Here is a 12,581-nt window from a genome sequence, read left to right as displayed (position 1 = left end):
CTTATAAATATACTCCTTCTGAATTACTCTAACTATAATCTGCAGCCAGTAATTTCTCTTTAGTCAACATACGTTTAAACTGTCTTAGTGAACAAGCAATTTCACAATCTTGTGATTGCGAGCGGGCAGGAGTCCATGCCAGGAAAAAAGCAAGCCCTAGCCGGCTGGCTCTCCCGTCCATTCTGCTCTCCAATGTTGCTTACTGAGAGTATCGGACCTGCAGTCCTTAGAGTCGCCTGATGCTGGTGGGCGGAAGTGGGGACGTCGTAAGCGGTGCGCGAGGAAGCGGAAGCGAGGCGAGTGGGCAGGAGTCCGTGCCAGGAAAAAAGCAAGCCCTAGCCGGCTGGCTCTCCCGTCCATTCTGCTCTCCAATGTTGCTTACTGAGAGTATCGGACCTGCAGTCCTTAGAGTCGCCTGATGCTGGTGGGCGGAAGTGGGGATGTCGTAAGCGGTGCGCGAGGAAGCGGAAGCGAGGCGAGTGGGCAGGAGTCCGTGCCAGGAAAAAAGCAAGCCCTAGCCGGCCGGCTCTCCCGTCCATTCTGCTCTCCAATGGACATTAAATTGGACTACATCTGTGGCAACAAAATGCTCAGCAGGAGTACAGAAACGGACAGAATCCCGGACGCCACCATTCAGCTGTTTATTCATGTAACAGATTTTCCCACAAGTCATCGGACTACCAACCTGCTTCCCTCTGCTGTGCCTATTGTTTATTATTTATTGTAATGCCTGCATTATTCTGTGCACTTTATGCAGTCCTGGGTAGGTCTGTAGTCTAGTGTAGTTTTTGTGTTGGCTTACGTAGTTCAGTGTAGTTTTTGTATTGTTTCATGTAGCACCATGGTCCTGAAAAACGTTGTCTCATTTTTACTGTGTACTGTACCAGCAGTTATGGTCAAAGTGACAATAAAAAGTGACTTGACTTGACTTGAAGGACTCAGCAGATTTAACCCTCAAGCGTGGTACAGCACCTTTCAGCAGATGAAGGTACACCACCATGGCTGAAAGAGAGGGAGGAGCAGAGGATTCCAAGCCAGACTGAAATGCTGAGGAATGAAACTCCATCTACCCTGCATCTTGTTAGCAAATGTACAGTCACTAGAGGACAACATTGAGGACCTAAGGGCAAGATTGCTGTATCGCAGTGAAATGAGGAATTGTGTTCTGAGTACACGGAGGCATGGCTCACTTCTGACTCCCTAGATACATTGGTTAGACCTGGATGCACTAGATGGATCGGACTGCTGATTCAGAGAAGGCAGAAGGTAGGGGTTTGTACTTCATGATAAACTCTTTGTGGTGCTTGGACATTACAGCCTTGTCACACTCTTGTTCCCCCATCCTGGATCATCTGATGCTTAAGTGCTTGACCATTCTACTTACCAAGAGAGTTCTTCTCTGTGATCCTCACCACAGTTTATATATCGCCAGAAGCAGGTGTAAACAAGCACCCAATGTTTTGAATGCTGTGATTAGCAAACAAGAAATTGCCCACCCCGATACCTTTCGAATCATAGTCAAAGACTTCAATCAGGCTTGTTTGAAGAAGTCTCTGCCCAATTATTATCAACATATCACCCGCAGCACTAGACTACTCAACATACTCAACCATTGTTACACTACAATAGGAATGACTGCTGTTCCATGTCTAGACCGCATTTTGAGAAATCTGATCACCCAGCTGTCCTCTTCGTACCTGTGTACAAATAGAGGCTAAAAAGCAAACTCCAGAGATAATGACAATAAAGAGGTGGTTGCAGGAGCTGAGGCACGACTACAGGATTGCTTTGAGTCAGTAGACTGCACTGTGTTTGATGACTCATCAGAGGATCTGATGGAATATACCATGGTTGTCATGCACTCCATAAAAAACAGTCATAGGTGAGTGTGTCTCCACAAAATTTATTCAGAAACCCTGGATGAACCATGAGATCTGCAATCTGTTGAGGGCTAAATCAGTGGAATTCAGGTTTGGTGATCAATTTAAATACAAGAAGTCTAGGTAGAAAATCATCTCCTTTTGCTCAGTACTGTATTTCTTAGGTTAAATACTTCATTTTAGGATACCCAGTACTAACTATTTTTGCATTAGTTAACACTTTTCTTAAAGTACATACATATATTAGAGATTATTTTTATAAATGTTATTTTTATTTACATTTTAAAATAATGTTTAGCCTCCTAAAGCAGAAATGCTGATCCAGAATCTTTAAAATCTTCTGTCAAAATAAAATAAAATTCATGAAGTCTTAGGGACTAAATATGGAAAAACAAAATTTCCTCTGCAACAATTTAATATGTATATACCAAAATAACGCCTTTTCAATTTTAGTATTTGGCGAACAGTCCTGGTCCAAAGATTCTAGATCTTCTTATAGTGCTAAATTATGTTTGTATTTTGCTTGGGATTAAATGTTTTCTGGCTTGATTCCTCTTTCTGGATTGCTGATGTGACTATAATACTTGTCTAAAATGTCTAATATTTTTATTTCTGGGCAGGTACGGAGGTGCAGAGCTAGGAGACAGGACCATGGTGAGTTCTGTAATTTATGCCTGAAAGCATCCAATTAAAGGGAAGTACTGAGAATAACAGATATTACAGCGGACAGTAAGGATATTTAATCTAGACCATTGGTCTTACTTTGACCTCAGAGGGATATTCTGCCTCTTAGTCCTAGTGGCTTTGTTGTCAGATAAATCAATGACTGTAAGTACTGGCAACTGCCATGGAGGGAGTACATTCCTAGAGAGTGATTTGTATCATGATTTTACATAAAGTGAAGCTTCGTCATTTGTGCATGCATCAAGAAATGTAAATTGGAAAAAAATTATTGATTAATGTAGTATGTTTCACACAAATTCTAAGAGGCTGAATGTTATTCCATGTCTCATTTCTGAGTTGTGATTTGTGAATTCTGTAAGAGTGAATTTCTGTTACTTGAATGGCAGTAATGTGAGGGTTGCCTACACTGAGTTGTGAACTACTTTAATTTCGCTTCCCGTTCCAATTCCGACATGTCAGTCCATGGCCTTCTCTACTGTCACGATGAGGCCATACTCAGGTTTGAGGAGCAACACCTTGTATTCCATCCGGTAGCCTCCAACCTGATGGCATGAACATTGATTTCTCAAACTTCCGATAATGCACACACCACTTCACCATTCCCCATCCCCTTTTCCCTCTCTCACCTTATTACATTATCTGCCCATCACCTGCCTCTGGTTCTCTACCCCCTTTTCTTTCTTGCATGGCCTTCTGTCCTCTCCTTCTAGATTCCCCCTTCTCCAGTCCTTTATCTCCTCACCAATCAACTTCCAAGCTCTTTATTTCACCCGTCCCTTTACCCACCCCATGGTTTCACCTATCACCTTGTGTTTCTTCCACCCCTTTCCCCACCTTCTAACTCTGACTTCTTATCCTTTTTTCTCCAGTCCTGATGAAGGGTCTTGTCTGAAATGTCAACTATGCTCTTTTCCATGGATGCTGCGTGGCCTGCTGAGTTCCTCCAGCATTTTGTGTGTGATGCTTTTATTTTCAGCATCTGCAAATGTTTTCTTGTTTCTGAGTCGTGCAGACCTGGAAGCCACCAGGTTTAATAATCCTTTATGGTCATCGCCGTGGCTATCCCTCGAGGTCGAGGATGATGGTCTTCATTCCATTTCCACAGAGTGAAGACGCTTGTGCATGTATTTGTTTAACGTGTACTTGATGTTGCACTCCAAGAAGCACACGATACTTCACAAATCAACCAATTGATTCCAATGGCATGGAAACCACGGCGACTGGAGCTGATGGATTTGTTGCAGCCTTCATCCGCCTTCACAGCCATTGAGTTCGAAGTAACTTCGTCCACCTGTTCTACCATTGAGATCTTGGTTGGATTGTTCTTTGTCAGGGACCTCACCCTCGACCTTACCGCCATGGTGACCCTACCAGGAGCATAGCTCCAGACGCCATCGCTCTCAGGATCTCAGGACCATGCAAGCTTCTGCACCACGTCAAGGTGACAATCCAAGGTGAAGTCCTTTATGGTATTGAATTTGGGATTCACTCAGTCTGGTGTCAAAGAATGCATGATGATAGAGGTTCTTGTCCTGTTAACACCTCATGTACAACACCTGGTATGTGGAAAAACTTCCCCCAAATGTTGATTCTTCATCCCCTTTGTGCAAAGACCCAGACAAAATAAATATGAGGTGATATCATTGGACAGCAATTTTTTTGAAATGTTGCTTCTTCAGAATTTTTTTGGTTATGATAGACCACTTGAAGCTGAACACAAATATAATTTCAGGCTACTTGTATCACATACGACTTTGGAGAAACAAGAAATTAACTTTTATTGCATAATGGTGCTAATGCTAGAAATGTCTTATTGATGATAAGTGTACTCAGTGTCTGATGCTTCTCACTTAAGTGTCCAACAGTAATCATCCAGCATTGATGGTTTCCAGTTGCCTTGAGATCACTTCTCCATGAGTACAATGTCCTGGTGAAACCTTTCACCATGCTCATCACTGACAGTGCCAGGATTTGCAGGGAAGAAGTCTAAACGGAAATGCAGAAAATGAATCTTTAGTGATATGTTGCGCTTTGTGGATTTGTATTCTTGAAGCATGTAGTCAACCAGCTGCATGTAGTTTGGTGCTCTGTAGTTGTCAAGAAATTTTTCAGCAACATCCTCAAATGGCTTCATGCGATTTTCTCTAGTCCCACTGGATGTTCTTCGAATTGCCTGTGATTGATGTCCTGTTTGATTTGTAGACTGACAAAAATGCCTTCCTTAATCTTGGAATCTGGGAAACATCAGTCTCATATATTGAAATCCTTCACGGAAATCTTTGTTCCTGGTTACAGCAAATTCCATCCTTGAAACCTTGAACCAGTAATTCTGCTTATTCCTTTGACAAACTCATTTAACTCTAATTGAATTACCAGATGTGGCTTATTCGTTATAAAGGGTTCAAAATCTGTGTCAGCATCAGTGTAAATTTCTATTTTGGTTCATGTATTATGGCATCTTTGTCGTTGTCTCCTCTAGACACCATGTTTCTGATGGCTTTGGTGTTGGAAGACTATCATGTGGCACAGGTCTCATGGTTGAAGGAAGATTACGGTATTCAATTGATTACTTGTTTTTAGCAGAGAAGCCAGATACACTGGTCAGACAGAAGTAGCTGTCACATGATCCTTCTGCTCTCACCATATCGTCAGGACAGCGAATGGCAATGACTTCTGAGTACCTCTGAGCCAACTCTTCAGATCGACAGTGCATGTTGTGCAACAAATGTGAGGAGTCTAGGCTTTGTCTTGGTCACCAATTTTACACCCAAAATAGACCCCATAGGCTTTCTTAATAAAAAAAAGTCATGCTCCGTCTTTGAGATTTAAGTGTATACTTGCCACAAATATAACAGGAAGTATAATGCCTGTTTCAACACTGGTGAGACATTTTGCTATCACAAGCACATTACTTTATTATAATGAGTATATACACTATGCTACGCACGTGGAGCATGTACACCAGCAGGACTGCAAACCAATATACATATAAAATCAGTACATTGAATGCTGTGTGTGATGTTTTCATAGCTTTTTCTAAAATATGTCCTGCCATGCAGCATCTGCCCTGCCCAGGCACACCTGCCCAAGATAAGAAAAAACTTTTCAGCTTACATTGTGGGCAACATTTTAATTGACTTGAATTATTAAAAGAAATAATAAATATAGACAATTTTTAAATGATGCATGATAGGGAAATCTCATGGTGATTTTCATGAACAGCAGTCAAAGTCCATAAGATACATTCAAAAGTATTCAGGAAGCAAAATCTTTGTCCAGTGTATTCAATGCAATTAAAGTTGCCAAGAGGATTTAATTTATTACAAAGATTGTAATATCTTTTGTAATGAAGATTTTTTTTAATATTCTTTTATTTCACGGAGAGAATGATCCAGAAGTTTATAAAGCATAATGATTTTGCTTTTGAAATTATTTTTGTGATCAAATGCCTCCATAACTTCATCTTTCAAAAATGCAACCTCCTCCAGCCCTTTCTCCATTTATCCTTCTACTTGCTTACTTGTATGGATGACAACTCCTTAAGCCATGTAAGGCCTTGTTGTGCCGCCCTTGGCTCTTCATGCTAATATCCTCTCTAAAACCTAACTTTTTCAGTAACTTGCCTTTCCTAATTTCATTCTTTAATTTTTGTCCTTTTGGCTGTGGCTGAGGAGGAAGGATTGGGGGACTGACGAACCCCATTGGAAGTTGCATGGGGTGGTTGCCATCGCTCCGCCACCAGGAGATGTACCAGGGCTAAGGAGTTAACATCAATGAGCAGTGGTTCCCAGCTAATGACCCTGCAGCTGACCTAAGGGCACTGTCAGAGGTGTGGCAGGCAGCAGTGCCAAACAGGAAGCAACATCTTCCTGTAAATCTCATTGTCAGTGACCTTGGAATGTTTCCTTATGCTAAAGTAAATATTTGCAAACAGTAATTACAGGTTCTTCCAAAATAAAAACATTTAATTTCCCTGAAATTAAAGTTGACTTATTGAGAGGAGCTGATTTTAGATTTCATGATTGATTTACATTGTTAATTTTCGAGACATTTCTTCAAGGCTAAGGTGACGGCTACCAACATACTGGCAAATTATGGGTCCTGACACAAAGTCACCAAGCTTTGGTGTGAGGGAAAAGCCTAAGCCAAAAGTGGCTGTTTTCCCCGCAGTGAATACACATCCTTGTAATAAGCACAACCTTCTTTCAGGTTTGTCTGCAAAACCTGTATGCTGTCATGATTTGTAGCATTCACTGTACCAGCTTATGTTCTGATGCTTGAATCTAGATGCTTATCACAGAGTTGATTCTAATCATCAAGGGGGAATGTTAGGCTTCTACAGCCTTTGTTTTACATTGTCAGTCAAAAAAAGCTTTGAGATTTCAAAACAAAAGTTAATCCTTTATTTGCTTCTGGAGCAATTAAGTGCACAATTTTAAAGTACTTGTTCAACATCCCCCAATCAAAACCATCATACCAGCATGAAAAATTTTCTTGAGCATATATTTGGTTGCTGGTGACATGCTGGTCCCAAGTTAGATCAAAGATGCAGTATATCGAAGACAATGAAGATGAAAGCTGTTCAGTCAGCATTCCTGCTTTGAATGTATTTCACTGCCATAAAGTGCAACTGATACCTTAGTTCTCTCAGGGAGTGGTTTGATGCTCCAGAGAGGTGGAGCATATTTGCTGAAGGTGAAAACTTACTACAATATGGGCATTCAGTTCTCTTTCAAGGTTTTTGCAGTTGATTATGTCTGAACCAAAATAGCAGGGATGTTCCGCTCAAACCACTACTACACTGGTGGTTAAAGAATGGAAAAGGTCACACCAAACTTTAGAGAATTGGCTGCACATGGGCTTAATTTTTGCTTGTATTCCAAATGATGTTTCATTTTCCCCTCTATATTAGCTTGACCCGATGTGTGCTGCTGCAGACATACTACACAATATGACAGATGAAGGTGACAATGTACTGCAAGTTTTAGCTGAGGCTGTGCAGGTAAGAGACAACCTGTTCTCATACTTGTTAAGGAAGCAAATAGCAGTTGCAGCTCCAGTTATGACCAATATCAGGTTCACTTGTTGGAAAATATCTACATGTATATCGGACTTTTTTGGATTTCATTGAGTCATATAGCATGGAAACAAGCCCTTGGGTCCAACTCTTTCATGCCGACCAAAATGTTTATCTGGGCTAGTGCCCTTTGTTTCAATGTGACCCATATTCTTATAGGTCTCTTCAATCCATTTTATTGTCCGAATGTCTTTTAAATATTGTTATTATACCTTCCTCAATCACTTTCTCTGGCAATTTGTTCCACCCACTAACAACCCTTGATATGAATAAATATTTGTTTAGAGAGCTTAAGGTAAAGGAACCCTTAGGTCAGATGTATCAATATTACAGTGGAGGAAATGGAGTTACAGAGACAGGAAAGGAGAGCTGACCAAAGTTGATTGGAAGAGGTCACTAGCAGGGATGACAGCAGAACAGCAATGGCTGGAGTTTCTGGGAGCAATTCGGAAGGTGCATGATAGATACAATCCAAAGGTGAAGAAGTATTTTGAAGGAGGATGATGCTACAGGCTAAGACAGTAATAAGGGAGGCAAATGCAATGTTAGAATTAACTGGAATATAAAAGCAAGGGTGTTATACTGAGGCTTTATAAGGCATTGGTCAGATCGCACTTGGAGTATTGTGAGCAGTTTTGGGCCCCTTATCTAAGAAAGGACCTGCTGCCATTGTGGAGGGTCTAGAGGAGGTTCACAAGAATGATCCTGGGAATGAAGGGGTTAATGTATGAGGAGTGTTTGATGGCTCTAGGCCTGTACTTGCTGGAATCTAAAAGAATGAGAGGGGGATTTCATTGAAACCTACCAAATATTGAAAGATCTAGGTAGAGTGGACATGCAGAGAATGTTTCTAATATTCTAGGACTAGAAGGCACCGCATCAGAATACTATGACATCCCTTTAGAACAGAAATGAGGAGAATTTTTTTTTAGCCAGTGGGTGGTGAATCTGTACAATTGATTGTCATAGATGGCCGTATAGGTCAAATTATTGAGTTTTGAAGCATTTAAAGCGAGGGTTAGTAAGGACCTAATTAATAAGGTTGTTGAAGGTTATGGGGAGAAGGCAGGAGGATGGGGTTGAGAACGAAATAAATCAACCGTGATTGAATGGTGAAGCAGACTCAATGAGCCAAATGTCCTAATTCTGTTCGGTGTTTTGGAGTCTAAGTTTCCCCTCATGTTCCTTCCAACTTTTTCCCCCCGTCGACTTCTATGCTCTATAGTTTTATACTCCCCTACACTTGGGAAAAAGACTGTGAGCATCCACCATATGTACACGTCTCATTATATATACCTCTGTAGGTTCCCCCTTAATCTCCCATGCTCCAGGGAAAAATGTCCCAGCCTCATCTTATAACTTGAGTCCTCCTATTCCCAGTAACATCCTCATGAATCTTTTTTGCATCGTTTGCAGCTTAATGACATCCTTCCTATAAACAATCATTGCTCATAATACTCTGACTTGTACAGTTGTAACATGATGTCCCAACTTCTGTCCTCTGCCCTGACTAATGAAGTCAAGTGCGCCAGACAATTTCTACACCACCTTGTCCAACAGCACCACTATCAGGAAGCTATGCTCCCTGATTCTCTGAGCCCAGTTCTTTCTGTTCTACTCTCCAGGTCTTACCATTTATTCCATGAGTCTTGCCCTCGTTTAATTGACCAAAATGCAGTATCTAACATTTACCTGAGTTAAATTCCATCTGCTATTCATTGGTTTGCTTGCTCTGTTCACCTAGATCTTGCTCTAATCTTAGATAACCTTCTTCTCTGTCCAATACCAATTTCCATCCACAAACTTACTGACCATGTTAACAATATTGCCATTCAAATTATTACTGTAAATGACATATGACAGAGGGCCCAGAACTGATCCTTGTGGCACACCACTGCTCACAGGCATCTAATCTGAATAACAACTGAGTCCTTCCACTAAGCCTATTTTGTTCTGGTTGGCTAAATCACCCTAGATCTCATGTGACCTAGCCTTCCAGATCAGCAAGGCCCTGCTTTTGTCTGCATTGACAGTACTCCTGATCAGTCCTTTCCCTTCCAGAGTTTTGATGGATCTGATCACTCAGAACTACATTCTAGTTGTGTTTCTATCTCTGATGTTAGGCTCACTGACCTGAGGTCCCTGGCTTTCCTCGCAACCTTTCTTAAGTAAAGGCATGGAATTAGCCACCCACTAATTTTTCAGTATCTCATTCATGGTTAAAGATGATGCAAATGTCTCTGCTATTTCTTCCCTAGCTTCCCTCGATGTCCTGGGATACAATTGATTAGGCTCTGTGCATTTATCCACCTTAAGAGCACCAGCACTCTTGAAATGTGGATAAGTTCCAGTACTTTATTTGTTTCCCTTAATTCCTGAGCCTCCATGGTCTTCTTTACATTAAATACAGAAGAGAAATTTTAATTTAACACTCGCCTATCCACATTATTTTTTAATGGTAGTTGCCCGGGAACTCTTTTGCTCTTAATAACTTGTACAATCTCTGAACATTCTTCTTTACCTTAACTGCTAAAGCTCTCTCATGCCTATTTTTTGCCTTCCTCATTCCCCTCTTATGTGTACGCCTACATCTCTTGTACTCATAGGTTTCATTTGATCTCAGCTGTCTATACATTACACTTTTGTAAACTAGGGTTTTATTCTACCAGATTTGCCTTTCACTCTAGCAGGAGCATGCTGTCTCTGAGCTCTTTGTATTACTCTTATAAAAACCTCCCACTTGTCAGACATCCCTTTACCTGCAAACAGCCTATCCCAATAACCTGTTCAAGTTCCTATCTAATACCTTCATAATTTGTCTTGCCCCAATTTAGAACCTGTTAACATTCACTATATTTGACTAGTCTTCCACCACTCTTTGGGCAAAATGAGAAAAGTGGTTATTTGGGCTAAATTTTCACCATCAGAAGAAGTTAGATAATACAGATCTTCCTTCCTTCCTTCCTTCCTTCCTTCCCTCCCTCTCCTCCCTCTCCCTCTCTCATACATTAATAGCTTTTAGTCATTAGCATTGTATTAATATTTATGTACCTCCAAGACGTGCTCTGAAAGGATATAATGATAATTTTAAACTATAACTTCATCTTCCCCTTTGAATCTCATTGCTTTGCTCCATGACATGCGTTCTCCATCATTGGGTAAAGAGTAGGTTCTATTTTTACAGACATCCTAAGTTGTGAGAGCGAGGGAGCCTGTCTGAGATGTTGGGATGGACAGTAGTTTTGATGGACTCTAGATCACAGTCTCTGGGGGCTTTGCTTTTGCTTGCATGGTGGATGGTGGGGGCTGATGCTTTTGTTGGAGCAAGTGGGGGGAGGAGGATGGGGAGGGTTGATCATTTTGCTGCTACTTGTGCATGGGAGAGGAGTAGGGCATTCTGAAGTTCTAACATTTTCTGCCATTCATTCTTTGGGTTTTTTTCTTTCTATTTTGAGGATGTCTGCAAAGAGTAAGGATTTAAAGCTATATACCGTATGCATTCTCTGATATTAAATTGAATCATTGATTAAAATCACTTAACGTGGTCACCATATTTCTACGTTATTATAATAAATGACATCAACAGCACATGAGACTGATCAGAATGAACAACTGCTATAGCTGGAGAGAGAGGAAACTATGTCTGCTGTTCATATACATTTATCTCAGGCTATTGACATATATACGATTATCTATAAACCATGTGATCATATACATGTATGTCAGGCATTCATATATACAATTATCTATAAACCATGTGTTTATAATGCCAGGATGGCTTGTAATTGTTTGAATGTAAGTGGACAGACCAATGGTCAACACAGTACATGATGTATGGAAGGCAAATTTTTCTGCGTATAATTTGATTCAGGCCAGATACTCTGATCCCAAGACTAGGTTGAGCAGTGTACTTAGAGACTACATTGTAGATTGTGGATTGTTGTCTTTTCATTTCTTCTTTCTATTTCCAGAAAGCTGAAGCAGCTGCAGAATCTACAAAAAATATGAAGGCAAAGGCAGGACGGGCCAGTTATATTTCTTCAGCCCAGCTCACCCGACCTGACCCAGGTGCTGTGGCCTTTGCTGCCATTTTGAAAGCCATCTTGACTGCACTCAAACAGCCCGCTCCTAAAGCACAAGAATGAGGGGACATTTTTTAGGAATGTGAAATCAATGTAAATTCATTACCATTCACATACATTGTATAGTCTGCACACGTAATCTTGTTGGTCAGTGGGCACTGTCATTATTGCTGATTTGCATTTGACATCTACCTGTATGCACATTTTCTCTACATCAGTTAATACCAAAGATGATGACTATCCTTGGAAAGACTAACAATATTTGTAATATAACTTGGCAAGTAGATAGTGGTTGTTATGGGGTGCCGCCTTTTACATTTGCTGAGTGTTTGAGTTCATAAAAAGTCTGATCGGGTGATACTCACATTGAGCACTGGACTAACTTCATTCAGCTGTTGGTTCTATTTCAGAAACTTTAAAGTACTGATACCAAATGGTAATTATATAAAGACTCATATAAAACCTAACACCATAGGTTTTGGAAGTAGTGCAAAATCAAGAGCAAGAACTTTGGTGATTTTATAAATACTAATCTACGGTTTATTATCAGCAATGCAGTATTCTGAATAATTATTAAAATGATTAATACTACAACAACATTGAGTCCTCCATTCCACCAAGTGCATGACAACCATTAAGTATGCTTTTACACTAATCTTGCACTGATCACAGTATATTCTCCCTACACTTCCAGCACCTGCAGAATCTCTAATGTTTAAATTAGCCTGATGTTGTTGATCAAGTGCCCTTCCACATCTACAGTTATGTGTCGGTGGAAAGGTAACATTGACAGATGTATGCTTTTTTGTTGGAATAGGAATGGAGGTTTCTGAATTGTAATTCTCACTTTGTCTTTAC

At 40.6% G+C, this 12,581-nt stretch overlaps 1 protein-coding gene across 2 annotated transcripts in view; it reads left to right on the top strand.

Annotated features, from left to right (window-relative positions):
• tkfc (triokinase/FMN cyclase) overlaps positions 1-12,320 on the top strand; it is a 51,966-nt gene extending 39,646 nt beyond the window's left edge. For both annotated transcript variants that reach the window (XM_073049256.1, XM_073049257.1), the window contains exons 15-17: positions 2,501-2,534; positions 7,477-7,566; positions 11,613-12,320. In XM_073049256.1, the coding sequence (XP_072905357.1) occupies positions 2,501-2,534; positions 7,477-7,566; positions 11,613-11,786 (298 nt within the window). In that variant the 3' untranslated portion in view covers positions 11,787-12,320. The remainder of the gene's footprint in view (positions 1-2,500; positions 2,535-7,476; positions 7,567-11,612) is intronic.
• The last annotated feature ends 261 nt before the right edge of the window (positions 12,321-12,581 follow it).

The sequence above is a fragment of the Hemitrygon akajei genome, chromosome 6, assembly GCF_048418815.1.
Source record: "Hemitrygon akajei chromosome 6, sHemAka1.3, whole genome shotgun sequence".
Lineage (NCBI taxonomy): Eukaryota > Metazoa > Chordata > Chondrichthyes > Myliobatiformes > Dasyatidae > Hemitrygon > Hemitrygon akajei.
Note: the sequence above shows the minus strand (reverse complement) of the source record. Positions and strands in the feature narration are given on the sequence as shown.